General features: G+C 36.3%; 1 protein-coding gene across 1 annotated transcript in view; it reads right to left on the reverse strand.

Moving 5' to 3' along the window:
- The window catches only part of B3GNTL1 (UDP-GlcNAc:betaGal beta-1,3-N-acetylglucosaminyltransferase-like 1), a 117,272-nt gene that overhangs the window by 89,496 nt on the left and 7,869 nt on the right, over positions 1–19,907 (reverse strand). Inside the window, exon 4 of the mRNA XM_010008242.1 lies at positions 13,357–13,422. Coding sequence (XP_010006544.1) covers positions 13,357–13,422 — 66 coding nt within the window. The remainder of the gene's footprint in view (positions 1–13,356; positions 13,423–19,907) is intronic.

A 19,907-nucleotide genomic window follows, 5' to 3' on the forward strand; every position in this document is an offset into this window, starting at 1 on the left:
TTTCTGGTCTGTTTTACACCCATTCAGACTTCCAGAACACAGGGAACTCTCCATATTAGACACATGCTTTTCAATATTTTGATTATTCATTCTTATGCAAAAATAGTTAATCCAAGTTTCAACTTTTTTATCACTTTCTTTTATGAATTTATTTAATTAACCGACCAATAATGACATGGAAGCAGGTATCAGAAATATATGTGGTGACAGCAAGGAAAAATCCACAGTTTGCTGTACAAAATAAATGAGCCTCCTCAACTGACCATATTAAATGAAAACCAACTTTCAAAGGTAAACACTTTCTACACAGTGAGAAAAAGTGTGTAGTGTTGAGGTTCATGTTAGAAATATGACTGAATGACGTAAACCTCCCAAAAGAGAATGTAATTAACTTCTTAGTGAAGCTATAATTAGAAGTAATGACATCTGATCCTAGATAATGTTCTATGGGAAGAAAGACTATTCCAATAACAAGCAGTACAGGAATTATTTTCTCTTTTCCCCCCAATATGCCTGTTTGTGAGTGCCCACAGAAAGAAATTTCCTAAACTAAAAAAGCTAATAGGAGACATTAACCTTATCCTGAATTTTTTAAGAACAGCTTTTGTTAATCTTGCCTACATCTTGACATATAGAGGGAAGGCAAACGTCACCTGTGCTGCCTCCAAGCCCCACTTCTGTATTTTTGTTGTATTGATTTCTCCCTTCTCTCCCACTTGATGTGACACTGCAAACATATCCTGAAATTCAGAAGAAAACTTGACAGGAGAGTGAACATTTTTCTCTCTGTCTTCCCTCTGTATTGAGGTATTTGCTTCTCATTAATGTAATAGTTTAAATATTATTTGGTTGTAAAAACTTTTATGAAAGTTTTCATTTTCCTCCTGGGTACACACAGACACCTTTATAAATGTGTATATTTATATATATGTCTAAAAGATCTGCAAAGCTTCAGGCTTTGGTGCAGTACCTCTAGCACTAGCTAGTCCAAGTCCAGATCAGCAGCATCCTTAGTGTGCTTCACTGAAGGCTCAGGGAGAAATTTACCACAAAAAGAGCAACTGATTGAGACAGTGCAGGATTTCTTCTCAAGCAGTTATGAAATAGTCCTTGTAGCACATGTTTTAATTGCACAGCTCTGACTCAACATTATCTCTTCAGATCACCCATATCTCACAGGAAACATGATTAACACGATCTTCCACAAGTCTTTGTTTGTAATTTACTGAGAATAGAACTTTTTTTAGGTTAACTAGCATGATTGTAAAACTGAAATTTAACCATTAAGTATATGCTAAAATCTGTTTCAGTTGCAAAATATTGGAGCAGAGAAGCAAGACCATCTTGAAGAAATTTAGCAGCTCTCTTTCCAGTTCTGCTTCTTACTGTTCTTATTTAGAGGAATTAAAGCTCTATACAGTGAAATCCATATTTTGTAAAAATATATTGGGATACATATATGGGGTAGTATTGGATGGTCTCCTGCAAATTGTGATAGTGCTTTAGAAGAACTGGTCTATAAAATGCTAACCATTAAGGAAATAAAAATAACACCAATAATAAGTTTGGACCTGATTTAGCTGTCATTTAAATAAATCCTGCTTATGCTACCATATATTTCATGAAAAGTAACTAGCTACAAGAAGTCACAAAATTTCTTTAAAACTGGAAAATTCATTTCTTGATAACATGACAAAATTACAGGGTGTTTAGTCAAAAATACTCTGTTACCTGAAAGACAAAGAGAGATTTACAAAATACAACTGTCTACTGAGTACACTTTATATTGAGTTCCCAGACAAGTTCATGGTCACACAAATCATTAAAACATCTGCTTTAATCAATAAGAAACTTAGATGGCACAGAAACAGCTACACAAACTAGACATTATACCACTAACCAGCAGTTTGGATTTGACCTTACCAAAACTAAGAATTTAAATTTATGTTGTTAAAAATACTAAAGGGACTTATTTAAATTATATTGGTTTTTTTCTACAGGTCCATGAGCTTTTATTTTTTTAATGCAGCAGAATAATAAAATGTTTTATGATAATAGTGGCTTTAAGAAGGATCTTGTAACCATCATTTAGTGTAATCAAAAAGGTAAAATATAAGGAAGGAATATTTTTATGTAGTAAAATCTTTCCAAAGTGGAAAGGAGGTGGTAAAATGTGTTTTATTTCCCCCTCATTTCCAACAGAGGAAACAGTGTGCTTCAAAACCCATGACACCTGTGAGATAATTTGCATTAGGTGTAAAGATACAAAACACACCCTAGTGTATTAAAAGCATGTTTTAAAAATTACAAAACACATTGATAGTGCTGACTCCTCAGAGAATCCTTTAGGTCAGACGAATATCCATCTTGGCAGATGTTTGGACTTCATAGAAATCCATTTTTAACACCTGTTAAACGTTCTGCTTGGCACTGCTTCAACTCCAAAGTCCACAATAGGATGTTACATGTTTATTTTCAGCATACAAAAAAAGAGTAATTAAAAATCAAGGAAACCTTTTTTTTTTTTTTGTAAATTTATATGAAAATCAAGAAGTCAAGGGGGTGTAATCAGAAGGAGAAGAGCTGAACATAACACCTCATGCACATTTTAAAAGGATGATGTCATGCATATGAAATCATGAAGGACAAACATGACATTTTCTGGAGAAACTTCAAGCAACTCAACAGATACTACAGCAAACCTGTTCATAGTACAGCAAATTAAGTTAGTTTTGAAAGTCCTTTTTGAAGGTAAATGGGTAAGCCCCAGGATTTTGATAACTGGCTTAGTTGGAAAATGACCAGGCCTCAGAAATCCTCATTCAAAATCTGCTATCCTGGGTTAAACAAGATCCAAGGACTTAACCTTAATACTAAGGCAATCTGAATTTAATGCAAATTAATTCAACTCTGTCAGGATGCTTATACAACCAGTCTTTTGCATAAAGCGCAAGAACTGTCAAAAAGGGTGATATGTTTGCATAATTTCTGTTTTAAAACTGATTTCTCTGTGTCTATCACCACAGCCAAATATCTAAGCAAGAGAAAGGGATCTTGATTTTTCAAATATTTTACACTTCAAATAGTTTTAAAAATGAAATATGCTGAAAGTTTCCATCACAATCAGATGTTCATTAATATCAACCTCTAGTAATCACAACCATTTGATGGGGTTATTGGCATGTGGAGACCATACTAAAGACAAATTTAATTACAAAGTGGTGTAAGTTGGGATGTTTCTCATTTGGGATATTTGATTAAATGTAGAACAGACTTAACTAGACATTATACCACTAACCAGCAGTTTGGATTTGACCTTACCAAAACTAAGAATTTAAATTTATGTTGTTAAAAATACTAAAGGGACTTATTTAAATTATATTGGTTTTTTTCTACAGGTCCATGAGCTTTTATTTTTTTAATGCAGCAGAATAATAAAATGTTTTATGATAATAGTGGCTTTAAGAAGGATCTTGTAACCATCATTTAGTGTAATCAAAAAGGTAAAATATAAGGAAGGAATATTTTTATGTAGTAAAATCTTTCCAAAGTGGAAAGGAGGTGGTAAAATGTGTTTTATTTCCCCCTCATTTCCAACAGAGGAAACAGTGTGCTTCAAAACCCATGACACCTGTGAGATAATTTGCATTAGGTGTAAAGATACAAAACACACCCTAGTGTATTAAAAGCATGTTTTAAAAATTACAAAACACATTGATAGTGCTGACTCCTCAGAGAATCCTTTAGGTCAGACGAATATCCATCTTGGCAGATGTTTGGACTTCATAGAAATCCATTTTTAACACCTGTTAAACGTTCTGCTTGGCACTGCTTCAACTCCAAAGTCCACAATAGGATGTTACATGTTTATTTTCAGCATACAAAAAAAGAGTAATTAAAAATCAAGGAAACCTTTTTTTTTTTTTTGTAAATTTATATGAAAATCAAGAAGTCAAGGGGGTGTAATCAGAAGGAGAAGAGCTGAACATAACACCTCATGCACATTTTAAAAGGATGATGTCATGCATATGAAATCATGAAGGACAAACATGACATTTTCTGGAGAAACTTCAAGCAACTCAACAGATACTACAGCAAACCTGTTCATAGTACAGCAAATTAAGTTAGTTTTGAAAGTCCTTTTTGAAGGTAAATGGGTAAGCCCCAGGATTTTGATAACTGGCTTAGTTGGAAAATGACCAGGCCTCAGAAATCCTCATTCAAAATCTGCTATCCTGGGTTAAACAAGATCCAAGGACTTAACCTTAATACTAAGGCAATCTGAATTTAATGCAAATTAATTCAACTCTGTCAGGATGCTTATACAACCAGTCTTTTGCATAAAGCGCAAGAACTGTCAAAAAGGGTGATATGTTTGCATAATTTCTGTTTTAAAACTGATTTCTCTGTGTCTATCACCACAGCCAAATATCTAAGCAAGAGAAAGGGATCTTGATTTTTCAAATATTTTACACTTCAAATAGTTTTAAAAATGAAATATGCTGAAAGTTTCCATCACAATCAGATGTTCATTAATATCAACCTCTAGTAATCACAACCATTTGATGGGGTTATTGGCATGTGGAGACCATACTAAAGACAAATTTAATTACAAAGTGGTGTAAGTTGGGATGTTTCTCATTTGGGATATTTGATTAAATGTAGAACAGACTTAAACTGACATTGTGACTTTGAAAATGCACTGTGGTTTTTCAGAAATATCAAATTAAAAAGAATCTTTAAGGAAGCTGCCTAATAAAAAGCAAAATCACAGCAGATTTGGGTAATACACATGGAAAGGTCCAATTAATGAAAACCACTGTAAGGATAATATGCTTATTGCCAAAGAAAGAATTTTCATATTCTTCAGTGCAGAAAAATAAAACAAACCATATTTTCTCCTCTTGAACATACTCCAGCGTCACCACTTCAGAACAAAACCTTCACACAACAGCTTGAGTCTTCTGCACTCAAGACCAAAAGATTATTGAAATAGTATAAATAACTTTAAAAAACCTCTAATGGTAATTTCCTGAAGTCATAAATAGATACATTTTTGTCAGTATCAATACTGGATAGCCTTTATTTAGAGTTATAGTTTCCAGAGGCTGGAGAAAAACATTATAGTCTTGCAGTTTGTTTCTAGTGTGCTATATATGGGAACTGAGTACAAAGTATTAAATTTCTAATGCTTGTAATAATTAAATTAGTTCATAAAAACATTTATCTGGACACTTTTCTCCCCTGCATAAAAAAAACCCTGATTTTAGACAATCCACAATTGTAGGTAATCACCCCAAGAATATCAGATCATTTTTCCCTCTGTCTACACCTAAGATGGACCACAGCCTCCTCAGATCTATCTAGCCCATTTAGTGGAGCAAATTCTATTAACCTGATTAAGCAAACAAATTTGATCTGTTCATCTACCCTTCAAGACATGGCAGTATCCAATTAATTTTTTTTAATAACTGTTACATGAATTAATGCTCACATTACAGCTAAACTCTATAGGTACTGCTTGCTAGGACATGCTTGGGCAACACACACTGAGCTGTCTCAAACATGCTGAGTAAGGGAGACAGAAGGAGAACTGATGCAAATTAACTAAAGACAAACAAAGATTACTTAAGCTCTACATGACGAAGATTTTAATCAAGTTTATGTCCAAAACAAAAGCATTTATCAAAGAAAAATTTGCTAAGCCACATGCAAAAACTGGAAGACAGAACAGTAAGGGAGATTGGTAAAACCTGGATTTCATTAAAAGACTCAGAATGAGAGGAGATAACCAACAACCATTAACTGGTTGCACACAGGAAGGACAGAATTTAAATGGAGGGACTTTTCTGTCACACCAGAGGTTCTATACTATGTAGTTATGTTTAATGACAGTTTAGCAAAGATTCCCATATGATTATTATCTTTTCACACCTGCAAAATTACGTACCAGATACTACTGACCTATTTTTGGAGTCCAGACTAAAACACTATCTTAAGTAGAGAAAGGTAATGAAATCCCTTAGAAATAAAGGCTCAGACTACAGAACCACATTGTTGACATGTTCTTGCAACAGAAGATGAGGAATGGCAAAGCCACTCCCGAGGCAAATTAGCATCTTCTCACTCCTAAATGTAGTCCTCATCCATTGCAACACACTAAATCAATTTTAAAAGATCTGATCTAAAGCTCCTGAGAGTAAATCTTTTATAGGCAGATATAACCTCAGTCTGCCCATGTTCCAGGCTGGCCAGAAGCTGCAAAGCTGCTGTGAGAACAGCTCCAAGCCCTGTTGATACTGTTGTAAGGCAAGAAATATTAGCTAGGGTTCAGTACTTTTCTCAGCTAGAGTCTTCAAGCTGAGCATTCTGTCTGCTAACCCCTTTCTTTCAGAGCTGACCAAACTCCATTGGTATGTGGAATGTAAAATCACTACACACTGAGGACTGCCAGTGTTCCCAAACTGCTACTGTTGACTGCCAGTGTATAAGGTGGCTCTCCTCTTTATTTTTCTTCCCATTTTAACTGTTTATCTCATGTTGCCTTTCTTTCATCATGAAGCAGCCTGGCCTGGCACAAGACATATAAAACAATCTTCTGTCTTTATTCCAGACTTGTAATAATAAGCAGGAACAAAAAAAAACCCACATTAATGTGATATATTATGGCACAGCTGCTCAGTAAAGGACTACACTGCAAAATTTCTGTTGTATCAGCCAGTGTTCTAGTGAGTGATGCTGCACTGGAATTCTGTCACAAGAGTTCCTACACATGCAGTCAAACACCTGAGATGAGATGGTGTCATAGCTTAATCCCAGCCATCAACTAAACTCACTCACTCCTCCCCAGTGGGATGGGAAAGAGAATCAGGGGGAGGAAAAATAAAACTCAAGGGTTGAGATAGTTTAACAGGACAGAAAGGGAAGATGTAATAATAACAACAACAACAATAATAGATTACACAAAACAAGTGATGAACAATACACTTGCTCACCGCCTGCTGACCAGTGCCCATCCCATCTCTGAGCAGCAACTGCCACCCCCCAGAGCTTACATGCTGAGCATGATGCCATATGGTATGGAATACCCCTTTGGCCAGTTTGGGTCAGCTGTCCTGGCTGTGCCACCTCCCAGCTTCTTGTGCATCTCCAGCCTTCTTTCTGGCAAGGCATGAGAAGCTGAAATGTCCTTGACTCGGTGCTTAGCAACAATGAAGCCATCAATGTATTAATAATATTCTTCTCGTACTAAATCCAAACCACACTGCTATACCAGCTACCAGGGTGAAAATTAACTCTATCCCAGCCAAAAGCAGGACGGATGGAAACTGGATGCTTTTTCCACTAGTTGAGTATACAATGTCTTAACTACTCAGGAAACCAGATCACTTGAAACACATTATTTTACATTTTGTTGTACAAAATAAATCAGTCCATACTCTGACTTCAAGAAGTGCTCTGACATGCAAGGCAGAATATGGCAACTGGTCCAAACTACCTAGAATTACCTCCTTGCCTCCAAGGACAAGAGCTAGATCTAAACCACAGAACTCATTGACAGATGATCTAAGAATGTCTATTAATCTTTTTACAGTTGGAATAAAACAAAACTCAGTCCTTGTTAAGCCACTCTCACAATGCTGCTTTCATGGACTAACTCATATAAAACCCCTGTCTCTTCCCAATATAAAACTAATTGAAATGTTGTTGATGTAATTTGAAAAAGAATCAGGTCTCATTATCATGACAGCCATATAAACACTTAAAATGCTGATCTTAAAAGTTCTTTTCCACATTAATATCTACTTCATGTACAGCTATTCATTTAAATTATACCTGTAAGAGAGGACCTACTCATTTTATTGTACAGTCTTTCTGTTGCTACTAAGAAAATCTATACTTGCCATTACAGAGACTGATTTAAATAATGGTGGAAGCTGAAAGGACTGACACAATCAGGAATCAATGGAATCTGATCATTTTAGTCACAGAAAGGAGAAGGTGAAATGGTTCAAACTAGCACAAAATAAGCAATATATAAGGAAAATGGGGGAGGAAACAGTCTAAGATATAATAGAAATGTGTAACAGGTCTAGACAAGTAGAATGGCACAGGGTACAGTAACAACCTATCTATATAACTTCAAAAATCAAGAAATGTGTGTCCAGACCAAAAGAAAGAAAAAAACAAACAAACATAAAAACCAAAAACAAACAACAAACTTTATTTCTAAGTTTAGTTTGTGAGCTTCAGTGAAGGTCAAGGAGGGCCATGCAATGATTCTGGCCTAGAGGTTGCTTCTTAAAGGATCAAGCTCAGCTATCTCATTCTATTTTTCATTTCTCCAATCCATTTGCTGATTGTGCAATATTTGTTTACAGCTTTCCCAGAGGCAGATGAACAGGTCTGTGAACTAGTACTGCCATGCACTGTTCAAGTTCACTCAATCCAATCAACTATCTTGGAGTCACATTAACCATCAAAGATAGGCAGAACTGGTTAACACATTCATATAATGCAAGAGGTTAAAAGGCCCTGAGGCACTGCAGCTCTTCATCTAAATCCAAGCTACAGGATATGCCAAAAGTTTGCTTTAGAGATGCAAAATAGTGAAAATTTCTCATTGAAGAAATGCAAACTGTATACTCAACATTCTCTCACAGTAAGCTAGTTATCCTAGTGTTTGAGAAAGAGGATAGTAATTTCACAACAAAGAGAAAGGTGTTCATTCTTAAACTGGTACAGATTCTCCTCTTATTCAGCCAGTAAAGACAAAAGGAAATAACATTTTTTCTTTCTTTCCTTTGCCCGCATTTTGATTCCAGATGTTGGGAAGAAGTAAGAGACAGTGAGGAAGAGCTTAGCTATTTTCTAACCAATTCTGCAGAAAGAGATACAAAATTTGGAACTCACATGCTGTTCACGTGCACAGTCATATTATGGAGGACACACACATAGTCAAATTAAGCAATGGTGAGAGGAAGAATAAAGTAATACTATGCCCAGCAGGCAGACTGATATCAAAACCATCCAGTATAGTTCTAAGACAGGTAAGAAGGTCAGCAAGTTTTGAGTGTGAATAGTAGCACATATCATTTTAGTCCTGCTCTTTTCTCCTTCCAATATCTAGAATCCTGAGGAAAAAGCCTAAACTGCAAGAGTATTCCAAGTGCTGCACCATTTTTGAAAGCCTCCACGACACAGTGTCATGGCAAATGCATCTCAGGTCCAAATGCACCTCAGCTACTCCAGCTCTCCAAGAGTGTGCTCAAATCACATCCACTGATTTCATCTTGGCACAACCCCAGCAGGTCCTGATGCAAGCACGTAGCAACAAGACAACCTGGGAGCAGATACTGCTAACCACCTCAGCTGTTACTGAAACAAAAAGCTTTGGGACTTCTTAAAGGGCACAACTTTGCTCAAACAAAATAACAGAATACACATGGGACGTAGGTGTAAAAGACTGAATTTTGTGTGTGTGTGTGGTTTGGGAAATGATGTTGGAACTGGGCTACTCCAAACGCAGAAGCCTTGCTAAGAGAACACTAGCATGTACACAAAGTTGGATCTCCTCCAGAAGAACAAGATATGAAGGCTTGATTTTTTTTCAGAATTAAGGGAAATGTGATCTTGACTCTTCCCATTCATTAGCTGCCAACAAAGTATACATGATTTGTGGTTGTAAATAAGCAAGACCTGACTTAATCTGGAGCAATGGGATAGATGTTGCTTCTAGGGATATATACAAACTACAGCAAGAAATTTTAGTAACAGTTGTTAATTCTCTAGTAACAAAGTCATTTCGTATCTGAGTGTAAGCAATTGGAAGGCATGGCTGTATGCATCATTAGTGCACATTTGCACTGCACAATCAGTGTCAAAATGCTGGTAATTATTATCAATAGAAAATACAATGTCCCTAAGCTTTCCAACTGCTACAAGTAGGTATTCATGTTGAGCTAGCCAGTATAGATACACAAAGTCTTAAAAACTCATGTCTTCTAAGAGTGTCCTGTTTATAGACCCTCTGTCAACAGGACTTGGATATAATGTAAAATATTCGCCAGGGGACAAGATGTGAGCAACTCTAGAGAGCTACATTTAATAAAATCATAACGTATTAGTAATTTGTCCTTTGAGATCCAAAATCCTCCACTCTCAGTGTTACTGATGACAGAGTGGTTCCATCCTACAAGACTTGTTTTTTGAAAACTCATCAAGACAAAACCAGCCTAAGACAGTACAGATGAATCTGCTCTCTTTAAAGCAAGATGAAGTAGTCTACGATGCAGAAAATAAACCTAAAGGCTGCTGCAGTGTTACCCCAGTCATACCCCAGCACGTGAACCTGGGGGCCAACAGCTTGCTTTTTCAGACATAGAGACAACAGTTTCTCTGAAGAAACTTGGATTTTTTTGATTTTTGAAGAAAATTTGATTTTATTGTTTAGCAACCAGGCTTTCAGTTTGGGTAAGGAAATCTGCATATAAGAATAAAATGAAAGAAGAACCTAATGGATTAGTTAAGACCTGGGAGAAGACTTCTCTTGGTGGAGAAATTTTAAGACTTTTCTTACCAGTAAAGACAGTAGACTCAAGCCTCCAATATGGCAATATTCCAGCCCACTGGGAATTCTGGGGCTCAGTAACAACCAGCAAAGCTAGGATTAGGAATAAAAATTCTGAAAATACACCGAGACTACATAACATCAAAAATCCAGGTCAGAAGAAGTTGCAAAACAGTGGAAAGTCCAAGTCTGCAAATTAGAATTTCAGGAACAAACCAAAAAAGCTCACTGCTTCACTGGCATTTCTCAAGTTTCTGCTTTTTTTTTTGTTTTTTGTTTTTTTTTGTTTTGTTTTTGTTTTCCCCACTACTCTGGCTTACAATGCTGACTGAAGTTAGGGTCAGAATTTCAAATACAAAACAGAACTTATTCAAACATTCCCAACCATCTTCTAAGACAAGAAAAGTGTATGGCATGATTATTCTGAGGAATAAGTAGAGAGATCATTCTTTTAAGAATAGCAGTCCACCTGTCATTGGTCAGTAGATTTGTGGACAGAAAGGCAACTTTTCTTTCCTCAAAGAAACTCAAGTTGTGTCAGAATTATTGGGAGCTCTGGACCAAATTGATCTATTTGCTCATCAGGAACAGATGTCCCCATTTCTCCTTTCAGGCTTCTGAATCAGTTATGTAAAATACAAACCTAACCCAGAAGGTACACTGCACGTGGGCATTACAAACATATTCTACACCTGTAAGATGGTAAAACATGTTCCATTCAGTTCAAACACAGATGCATTTTTGCCTTCGTAGGGTTCATGAACAAAGAAGGAAAATCCTTACACCAAAAGGCAACCACACAAGGCAAGAAATAATAGAAAATAAGAACCAGTAGAAGTTTAAAGAAAGGGGGGGGGAGTGGGAGGGGGAGGTCATTGCCAAAAGAGCTAAGGAAACCCTCTGTTCAGTATAAAGCTGAGAGAAAGTGATGGCATGAGACAAGCTCTACCCACATACACTATGTCTATGCTTTATGTGGAGCACACACACATCTACCATTTTTCTTGGTGTTTAAAATCTCAGCTCTTTCTCTCCATTAATTTCTGAGAATTTTTACACTTTCCTAAATTGAAGATTTTAGGTGCTAATATGTCAGATAACTGAAAGGTGGAAATCCTTATTTCCCATCCTAAATTCAAGTGACCTTGGCTAGTTTTATTTAGTAAAGTGCAAAGCTCAAGTTATGCTTTGCAAATAGGCCAGTAGCACCACATGAAATCATATCAGTGAGTTCAGATTAATTAGGAGCATGGAAAGAACAAGACTGTGTTGCTTGGAATATATAATGAAGGCAGCCTGCAGTCTATTCAGGCACTCATTATTAATTATTCGATTGTCATTTAATAGTTCATACTGGATGTTGTTAGGCACCAAATTATAACAGAAAAGAAACAAAACAGCTAAGGTGTTTTCTAAATAGACTACAAGCTGATTAGTTTAAATTAGTCTATTTTTTAAAAGTCTTAATATACAGGCAGAGAAATAATATAAGCAAGAAATATGATAGCCCTTACCTTAGTTTCCATAAGACAAGTTCACTGCATCAACTTGTCTCTCCGGTTTTTGGACATTTTACTACAGAATTACATTACCTGATTCATATCAGAACATAAACAACTTCAGATTAATAATTTTATTATGTTCATAATATGAACTAGGTTAACTGCTAGTCAGGTACTCCTAAAACTATAATTTGATAAATTACATTTTAAGGCTTATCAGATTTGATGAGAGACCTAACACAGGTGGTGCGATGAGCAGGTACACATCCCACCACTGAACAGCAGGTTGTTTGGCAGACATTTCTCAGCTGAAACAAATGCAATAACCTCTACCTTGGAGCAAGTGTTTTATTTAAAGGGGGAAAGTTCAAAAGGTGTTTAATTCCCAGAGAGTGATAATTCTGAAACTGTCTGTTTTGTTCCAAGGTCTGCAGGAAATACCTTCCTGACATATCAGGTCAATTGACCTTTCCTCTCCAGATACCCTTTGCACATTGAAATAAATCTCACAAGAGAAAACACCAGAGATGTGAAAACAATAAGCCTATTTTTGCTGAACATTGTTGACAGGCATACAAACTCAATTTTCAATTTTACATGAGAGTACTTATGTCAATAACCTGGACAAATAAAATAAGTGCCATTAAAAAAGTATTTCTATTTATTATCTTCAGGTAAGGAGAGCACACACACAAATTCTCTCTAAAGGATACTGGTCCTACTCACAGGAATTTCTTTAAACTCTAAATACTTTAGATCATAGAAGAACTATCTCGGAGTGTTTCTGGGAGTTAATTTCACAAAAATAGAAAATGGCATCCTAATACTGTTTTCTTTTGCAGACAGAAACAGGCAGAAACATCAATCTAACTTTAGGCCAGTTTATTAATGATAACCACCCACACATTCCTCACAGTTACTGTTTCTTACACATTACAAACCATAGCTGTAGCCAATCCTTTGCAGCTTTTCAAGTTACTTAGTAAGGCTACATAGAAAAGGTCTTCTCTTTTACATTACATACGTGAGCAAAACCAGTATATTTACTTGGAAGAGAGTATCAATGTCATAGGGAGACATCGTTTACTGAACAGAGAAAATAAATGGAAGAAGTTCCATCAAAGCTACTCTTCAGTGCAAGGACTAAAAATTAAGGAAAAGAATACACTGGTTATTGCTTTGCCTCCACCAGCCCTACCATGAAATTGTCATATCCTTTTAAAGATGTATCTGGCACTCTGTAAAAGGAAAACCCACAAACACCCACAAGAAAAAAGTACTCACACTGTTTGGGTGTTGAATGGCAGCTTCGTGCTGCAGTCTAACCCGCTGTGGCATCATCACATCATCCTGGAATAAATAGCACACTGTTACTGAACATAAAAAGGGTCACAGTACAGCACTCAGACACACATTAGAATATGCTGCTAAGTTAACATCATTTTACTGGCTTGTAGTCAGAAATATAATGAGAGCAAATATTGAGAGACTTCATACTTTCAGTGGATTAAACTCAATCTTGTTCAAATTGGAAGTGATCAAAACTACTGACAACTGAGCCATGATCTCAACATCTTAAGAGCACCCACACATTTTACATTTCTAAAGAAGTTCACCACCTCCGTAAGAGTGGCAGTGTGTGTGGACAAGGAACTAAACTTGATTAAAAGCATGAGATTTGAAACATTATAGTACTACGAGGAATTGTTCTTTGTAGTCTGGCTACACCTTGTTTCATTGATAAGGAAAAGCCTTCAGTCTTGCACAAGTCCAGCAACTTTCACTTCAGAATTCCAGCCAAATCAATGGCAACAAAAATATATTAGTGCTTAAATATCTAGACCATAGAGGGTTGAATGACCTTGATATAAAGGTGACTCTATAGTTTTTATCAAAAACAACACAAGGATGAAAAAAGTTTTAGAAGTAGATCCAACTATTAAATACAATTCAAGGTTAGAGATAAAGAAATACTAAAACTGACCCTTATCACACAAGCTTACAAAAGATGTAAGGAATACACTGTCAAAAGCATGTTTCTGTATTTTGTATTTAGGATTTATATAGTAATAAACAAAAGAGATGTTCTGATTTTTAAAGCCAATAGAGTGAAAGAAACCTCTCTGATGTCTCAGGCTCTATACATCAGTTACTTCAAAAATACAATTATATTGTTTACTTTATCAATAAGGCACCAGAAAATTCAGGTACTGTATCAGACAAATGTTCCAAAAACCTTTTAGGCTATTTCCCATAAGAACCAAAAACATATTTCACGCCAGATAGAGAGCTGTTTTTTTAAGATTAAGACCTGGTTTTCATCTAAACAACAGGAAATGTATTTTAACTGAGCTTTGTTTACTCTGATAAAAATCACTTACATTTCTTAGATGTCCTGTTAGAGCCCTAAAAAACAAGACTGTAAAAGAAATCTATCAAAAAGCAAAGAATTTCAATGCTTAGAACAATGCAACTGTTATCTTTTATAACAGACAACATAAGCCCTTGTAGTAAAAGCTTCCACCACTTACGATCCTGCACAACAGAAATAAATCTAACAGGACTTGAACATTCACAAAGATGAAAGATAATCTACTTGATTTTAAAAGGTTAAATCAGCATAGGAGTATTCAAACCAAATTCAAATATCCTATTCACCAACCAGGTCAATGTTCTATTTTTATAACCAGACAACTTGACAGGAAAGGTCTAGTTCCCCCTAACAAAACACTTTGTCATTTTGACGCTATTGGCAAAACTAACAAGTCTACGGATTTGGGTCTTAGGCTATCACCAAGATCATCAGTATTCTGAAAAACCCAGCTGAAGAGGGGGCACTGTGACCTCAAAAACTTCAAAATGCCTTTCATTCTTCTTTCCCCCATACATTTTTGTTCTCCACTGCTGGAAAACTCAATGAACTCTTAACCCGAATGAATTATCTTTTTTTTCATGATTTTGTCTTTGGCTATTTTGGTTTTGCTTTTTTAATTAACAGTATGTATGATGAACTGCTGAATAGTTCTGTGATACTTTCCAAGTTCATGGAAGGAGAAAATAAGAAAAAAAAAAAAAAAAAAAAAAAAAAAAAAAAAAAAAGAACATATGTCTTAGTTTAAGACAAAATCCCAAATACAGCACAAAATAGAATCACATCCCAGACAAAACTGAGTCACATCAGTCATTAAGCTTTTTAGACTCAGGCTGGGAACTACACAATAAAGTTAACTACAAAACCCAGCTTCAGTGTTTAACAGATTCTTTACTACTGTGTTGCCAGAATTTGGTTTCTGCAATCAACAGCTTGGTCCTCTTTTTTGTTCTAAAACTGAGAGCAAAACCTCAGTAATTAGACAAACATTTTCTAAATTATTTTTCACTCATGTCATGTCAGACAAAAAAGTAGCAATCTGAATGTAGCTGTTGCCAAAAGGGAAGTATATTTCATTTGTTTCTGTCTCCTAGGTGCAAGCAGGGAAGAAAACAAGGCTAAATAATTAATTACTCTGAATATGTAATTTTAAAAAACAGAAGTTTAACAGATGTTTCCACTGAAATTCAATTTCCCTCTTAACATGGACGTCTGCAATGGTTGTCCCCTAGTAGAGATAATTCAGACAGATTTCCCCCACTGAAAGAGAATTTAAAGTCAATGCTAGATAAATGCATGCCTTTATTAAGGATATACTTGTAATATGATGGCTAAATGAAAAGGAATTTGTAAGTAGATCTATTCTCATGTGACCCCACTCACCAAACTTTGTAGAAAATTTAAGAAAAATCTCAGGTAACAGCTGGGTTCACTGTCAACTACATCTGCACACACATGCAATGCAAACAAGGCCTAACAGGTAAACAGCAACAAAAATAAAGCAACATAAATAGAAACTTAGTTTAGGCACTCAAAGTGACCCAGAAGGTATAGGAATTTTGTTGATTACAAACATGCTTTCTGTGCTCCAGTGTCCATTCCGAGTAGGAAAACAATTTGCTGAAAGATGGGAGAATGAAAAGGACTTTATTTCACATGAAAAGCCAGCAGGGATTTCTAAACAAGCCCAGATGTGTTTCTGCCAGTGGGGGGCCATGATCTCTATCACCTTTCAGTTCCACAGACATTCTGCCTGTTTGTGTTCCTATCACATCCACCCCTTCTGCAGAAAGCTGGCTTGCTCCTGTCAAGTTCCACCCAGCTTACAGATGCTGCCAAATCAGCAGAGCTAGTTATACAACTATCAGCTGAGTTGTTTTCCTTCCAGCCAGAGGCACCATTCTTTATAAAAACACACACCATTTATACTGAGCTAATTGTTTTGTTTTACTTTACTCCTATGTTTAGTGGAAGAAAAGGAAAACTAAGTCAGTAGACTGAGTTTAGGGATACTACTCAAAACTGTTGTTGCTTCAGTACATGTTGCTTAAAACAATTTGGGTAAACTCAGATGACAAGCATTCACTGGCCTCTTCAACCAGGCCATCAGGACTACACTGAACTCCACAGTGATAACTTGATTCTTCCCTTAAAAGAGGGGGTTTTTGCACTCCAGAAAGTAATAAAACATAGAACTCAAAGTGCAATATGCACTTTTTAAAAACAAGATACTGAATATAGCTCAGTATTGAACTGCTTTCTTAAGCTCTCATTACAGCCTAAGCATCATAAGCTTTTGCGAATTCCTTCTCAAAAAAAAGGTGAGCTGACACACTCCATCCTCACAATAAAAGCACCTTCTTTCCACTGCAGCTATTACATCTAAAATACAACCTGTAGCAACACCAGGAGGAACATTTGGAGATGCTATGCTGTTTCAATCTTGTCTTTCAATCCATCAAGTGGTCATTCATTTATCCTGCACCTGCTCAGACTACAGTGAAATTCCTTGCTATTGTTCAGTTCAGCTCCTTGAACCAGGGAAGTAAAAGGCCTGGGACCTCCAAAAACTGGCCTGTCAGCAGCACCATCAAAGCAAACACACTGATCCTAGGCAGGTTTTTAAAGCAGCCCCACATTATTAATCACATTAGAACTCTGATTGCCACAGACAAGTCACCTGAGCAGAAGACATCCTAATGATTTGTCTGTACTTGCAAGATCCTAAGAAAAAAAATACTCCTTTTCTGTTTCTACTTCTGATTTAAATGGACAAAGAAGGGGACAACAAAGAAAATACTTCAAAGTTTAAGCTGACTTGATTGAGCACATTTCTTGTCCTGAGCATGGCAACAAAAAGGTGTACATGGGAGGATATACTTGGTGTTCTTATGCACGTGAATGACTAGCACCTCCCATCAATATAAAATTAATTACAATCTTTATACAGAATCTTTTAATTCAGCTCTTAATTGATCAGAAAATGTCTCCTGTCAAGGCAGCTCCCACCTTGGTGCATTTGTACATCAAATTCAGTCATGTGCCTCTCCATATCTAGCTCCTCTGCAGTCACTTGCAGATCACCCAAGATCTTCCTCACAATTACATCACTGGAAAAGTGCATGAGTGTCTGCAGGCAAGGGAAACAAGGAACTCACCAGGTGTTCAACAGCAAAGGCAGTGAACTCATACAAGAGTAAAATCCTCACTGTCAATTCCAAACACCTACTTTAACTAATAAATAGATGAAGGTATCTGCAGAGAGAGGGTATGGCAACCAGATTCTGAATGTTTGCTTCTTAATTTATGAAATTAATTAACATAATCAGATTTTTAAAATAATAATTTAAAAAATGAAATGTTTCTAATACATGGACTTCTTCACAGGAAAAAAAAACCCAAAAGCAATAATGCCTGCAAAATACTCATTGATTTTTAGGTGCTCATTAGTGTTTCAGAAACATATACAACTCTTTGGACAGAGGAAGCCTCTGATAATGGAGTTCATCACTAAACTCACTTACCTGCTATTTGAGTAACAGTTTATTTCAGTTTTTAAATCAGAAGATTAAATTTGCAAGGAATGGTATGTTAAAATAACAGCAAAAAAACCAAAAGCATGAAGTCTGACCACTGCTTTATTTCCTAAGCTATACAGTTGTCAGCTTCAAAGAAAGGAATAATATTTTAAAAGTTTGTTAGTGTCTGTAATGTATAATGGCAACTAACAATAAATCCACCTTTCCAAAAGCAGCAAGTTATGGAAACTGTAAAATCAAGCAGCTGTGTTTATAATGGAAAGCCAGCTTGAAGGCTGGAGTCCCTGAAATATCTAGCAAGTCTGGTTCGCTAAGGTCCAGCCACCTTCTTCCAAGACCTTTATGAATACCCCCTCAATACAGTGTTTTTAAACTTAAAACTCAAGAAAAGCATGCAATTTCACAGCAATTAAGAATTAACATTCTCAACTCCTAGCCGCCAAGCTCACAAACGGAAGGGCACAGCCCAGCAGCTGCCAGCTCAGCCATGGGAATGCTGATTCCTCTGGCCCACCCTCACTTGTGGTGAAGAAAACTGAACTGTTTCCCCATGTCATTTTCAACCACTAGCAAGCAGTGCCCCCATGACAACGAGGTTTAGAGTTACATCTTTGAACTGGTCAAGAATCTCAGAAACAGCAACTCATTGCCAACAGAGCCTTTCAAAAGACTAAAGCAAGTGTTTCAAGGACTCACAGAGTCTCAGAGTGGTTGAGGTTGGAAGGGATCTCTGAAGATCATCTAGTCCAACCTCCCTGCTAGTGCAGGATCACCTATATTAGATCACTCAAGTGAGCATGGCAGGGTTTGAAATACTGCAGGTCAAAAAAGGACACGTTTTTATATTTCTTCTTTAACAGTCAGGAACCCTCCAACAACACACTGATTAAGTCTGAAATAATGAGACATGACACAGATTATTAGAATGAAATGAAAATATGTTCCTTTGTAAAGAAATACAGTTATAGAAGTACAGGCACATTTAAGTGAATGTCCATGAAAATAGCAGTTCACAGCAGAAAATGGAATTTTTAGTGTAAGAATCTTGCTGTGCTGCAACTGGGTAAATTATTGTAATAAAAATGGTAACCACCCCAGAGAACCAACTAGCTAAGGTTACAATAAAATTCAACCAGTAGGTAAAGTAACTGCAGACAATTTGAAGAAGAGTAACAGTGAAATGTTTTTGCAGAATTAATTAATTATATTGTCATTATGACCATGATTTTCTGAAGCTATAAATGTTAAATATGAACAATTTGTATTGTATCTTCAATTTTTTACTTGTTTTCCTGGTGGGAAAAACGCCTCAGTAGCTTAGAGGTGCAATCTGTAACAACAGCCACAGCAAAAAAATCTCCAGAATAGTTATTAGTCAAACAGCTGCCACTTCATACTAGAATAGGCTGATCAAATTCTGACAGATCTGAGCTCTGTAAACTTTTTTTCCACATTTCTTCCCAATTTGTTGTCCTCACAAATCTGTGTTGAGAGACAGAACACAAGCAGCTTGTCTCCAGCTGGAATGGCAAGCAAAACAGACTCTCTGGAGCCAGTACTTTCAAGGATGCTCCTGAATATGCTTGTACATTAATTTAACTCAAAGAAGTGAAATGAATGTATAAGGAGCCACAAGATATTTGTTAACCTATATGAAATGTATACAAGCTACTGATCCAGTCTCATTTCTCTCCACATGCACCTATAGCAAACCTGAAATGATGGCAGTGCTTCTGAAGGTCAATTCCCTGGCATTACTGCAGCACATTCCAAAAAGCTGATATCAACATTCCTTCCTAGAGAGCTTCATACTGGATTGGTGACTGAAATGAAGAAGGTAGGTGGTGTGTAGAAGCAGAGCTGTTAAACAGCTGGCAACATCTGTGTCTCAGCTATTATCACACCACATTTACTAACTACAGCCA

This window comes from Chaetura pelagica, unplaced genomic scaffold, assembly GCF_000747805.2.
Source record: "Chaetura pelagica isolate M959 unplaced genomic scaffold, ChaPel_1.0 scaffold471, whole genome shotgun sequence".
NCBI classification, from domain to species: domain Eukaryota; kingdom Metazoa; phylum Chordata; class Aves; order Apodiformes; family Apodidae; genus Chaetura; species Chaetura pelagica.